The 2,873-nt window shown below is 33.8% G+C and overlaps 1 protein-coding gene across 1 annotated transcript in view; it reads right to left on the bottom strand.

The window, feature by feature from the left end:
- Positions 1-301: 301 nt before the first annotated feature.
- The window catches only part of LOC109376639 (nephrocystin-3-like), a 5,536-nt gene continuing 2,964 nt past the window's right edge, over positions 302-2,873 (bottom strand). Inside the window, exons 5-7 of the mRNA XM_019632705.1 lie at positions 2,329-2,431; positions 1,432-1,773; positions 302-387 (exon numbers count right to left, since the gene is read on the bottom strand). Coding sequence (XP_019488250.1) covers positions 1,741-1,773; positions 2,329-2,431 — 136 coding nt within the window. The 3' untranslated portion in view covers positions 302-387; positions 1,432-1,740. The remainder of the gene's footprint in view (positions 388-1,431; positions 1,774-2,328; positions 2,432-2,873) is intronic.

Below are 2,873 nucleotides of genomic sequence, written 5' to 3'. Positions count from 1 at the left end.
AAATTCACAGAAGAGGAAACAAGAATAGCCAATAAACATGAAAGAGTAACAATCTCAATGATAATTAGGAAAATGCAAATTTTTTGAGATATCACTTCTGGCCACAAGCACACTATGGTAGCATGCATCCCTATATGCTTAAAACATATTTAAGCACAAATTTACAAAAATTTGCTCTTTATTTGACTTCACACACAAATACAAATAAGGCAAGATAAACATCCTTTTATAAATTTATTACACTTTACCTGTTTCATTAGCTCTTTATCTATATCATTTGCCATGGATTCCTGGATAGATTGCAGAACAAGTCTATATAACGAAACAGTATCTTGACACTGGAAACACTGATGAATGACTTTATCTAAATTGCCTGCTCTCCCAGCACTGTTAGAATAGAGAACAGATTTAATTTGTAACAGATTGCCAACATCTGTGAAAAATTTGGGGTAGATTAAAAACTACGTGGTCTCTGTGTTTTATACTGCAACTGATAATAACAATTCAATAAACCATGATCCAGGAAAATGGTTGTTTTATGGGGCGGCTAGAGTCATCAAGTTACTTTTAGTGTACCATTTAATTCAATTCAATAAATAAACGCTGGGACTTAACTATATGTCAAACAATTACTACACATTATAGAACATAAAAATGAGTAAGACATAGTTCTTGTCATCTAGAGGCATGCCAACTACATACAGGACCCAGGAAAATAATTATAAATAAATATTATTAGTTAGTTAGCCATGCAAATTAAACTTTTTTAGAGACAGAATTTGGAAAACATCAATCTAAAGAAAATCAATAAGTAGGGGGGTTTGTTTTAAAATATTACACAATATTTACCAGTAGTTTCTTTTTAAAATAGAAAGATATGTAAAGAAGAGGAAAAAACCAAAACCAAAGAAAATGGTCCATAGTCCCTCTTAAATAGATAATTTCAATAAACGTTATGAAATGTATAGAAAGTGACTCACGCTCTTGAATCGTACTTATGCAACCTACTGAGGTTCACAGGGGCCAGGCCATTGTACAACTCTGGGAACCTTGGCAAAGAACAGTGGGAATATCGTAGGCAATTCAAAGTTTTAGAAGATTTTTTTTCATGTCAAATTTGGTGCTTAAGATGAGAATGTGGAATTAAGAGACAAGAGTACTAGACTCAGTGTCTAGGATATGGGTTGTACTAGGATTACTATCTATTGTGATGAATACCAAAAAATATATTAATCTTTTTTTATAATACTGGTTTTGAACAAAGTAGGCTGAGGCAGTACTGAAGAAGAGATAGAAGTAGTAAAACTTTCTAATGCTTATCTAAAAACAAATTCCTAATGGATACCTAAAATAGAAGAATCTATTTTAAGATGAAAGATTTATCGGGATTTGAGACCAGAGACAACTAAAATTTCCTACCTACATACCTACCTACTGATATTCAAGGACACTGGAAATAACATTTTTAGGCATCAGTTGACTCCTCATGTTTGCAAAGCTAGGAACCTCAGGCAGGTGACAATGAGCACTCAGGGGTGGGCCCCAAATGAAGGCAAAAGTGGCCTTCTTTGGCAACCCCCAGTAGGGTAAAAGTTAGTCTGATGAAAATTACACAAATATATTTGACCAATTCTGCTAATTCACAGGCTATCAATCTTCAGTCATGAATCACATTCTCACAGGATGTTAGTATCACTGTTAGAATAAACGGAATCTGAGTGGCCCAAGGGATTGTCATAATCAGCTCTCCGTGTCACAGGGTGAGGAAGCAGTCTGCAACAAACACAAAACATGCAGAAGATCATGTGAAATAACCACCACTTACCGTGCAATCATTTTGCCGAAAAGGGTGACATAAAGGGCGTTACAGGTTGTGGCAGAACGACAGTGTCGTTCTAGCTTCTTCTCCTGCACCAGTCACCAAAAAACAAAACAGAAATACAAAGCCACCCTGGAATTAAGCAGTCTTTACTAACAAGCTATCAAGTATCCCTGCAGAAATGGCACAGTTCCTGCCATCTCATCAGCAGCGTTACTGCCAGGTGGGGGTGGGCTGCAGGTCAGATAGACATGCAAATGTTTTTTTGCTTTTTAATACTTACTTGATGTAATCTAGTAAAGTAAACCTTAAGACCAAAATCTTTATTATTGCTTCTTCTATATTTGTTATTAGTTTAAGAGCAAATGCATTTAACAAAGTAATTACTAAACTGCAATTTTCCTTATAATTACAGACATCTCCTCTATTGAATTTTAAGTCTCATATAAGGTTTTTTATAGGAAAGCTGATAGAGAGTAAAAAATAGCAGCACAGTTAAAAATACTTACCTGCTCTTTACTCAATTTAATGTCTACAGAGTGGCATTCGGCAATTATGATAGATTTTGCATCTTTCGGGTGTAAAGGATCAAGATGAAGTGTTGGCCATAACCTTTTATTTAAGGAAAAGAAAAATGAAATTCTCTTCTAATACCACAAAAGCTGTAATCTACCCACAACACAGGTAAAAATCCATTATAAGAATTAATTTTTTATATTGCCTTTATAAAATAAGCAAAATTAATCTGTGTTAATCCTATTAACTAATATTATTTCATTTATTCTAACATGTGTATCATTACTTTCAATTAATGATACAGCAATTAATCACGACAAATGCTGCTATAAAATAAATAGCGTATACATTAGATAGTGAAGTGGTAACATATTTCTAGTTCTATGTTTTATACCATCAGTAAAACTAAAGACAGGTATTAGTACCTATGAGGAATAGTACAAGACATAGTCTTTGTCCACAAATTACTTGTAATTCAATTGAAATTTAATCACGTTGCAATATGCATTCTCAGTGGGATGGTGAAAATTGTTTGCTG

The sequence above is a fragment of the Hipposideros armiger genome, unplaced genomic scaffold (assembly GCF_001890085.2).
Source record: "Hipposideros armiger isolate ML-2016 unplaced genomic scaffold, ASM189008v1 scaffold_1165, whole genome shotgun sequence".
In the NCBI taxonomy this organism is placed as follows: Eukaryota; Metazoa; Chordata; class Mammalia; order Chiroptera; family Hipposideridae; genus Hipposideros; species Hipposideros armiger.
This window is presented reverse-complemented; position numbering and strand designations above follow the sequence as displayed.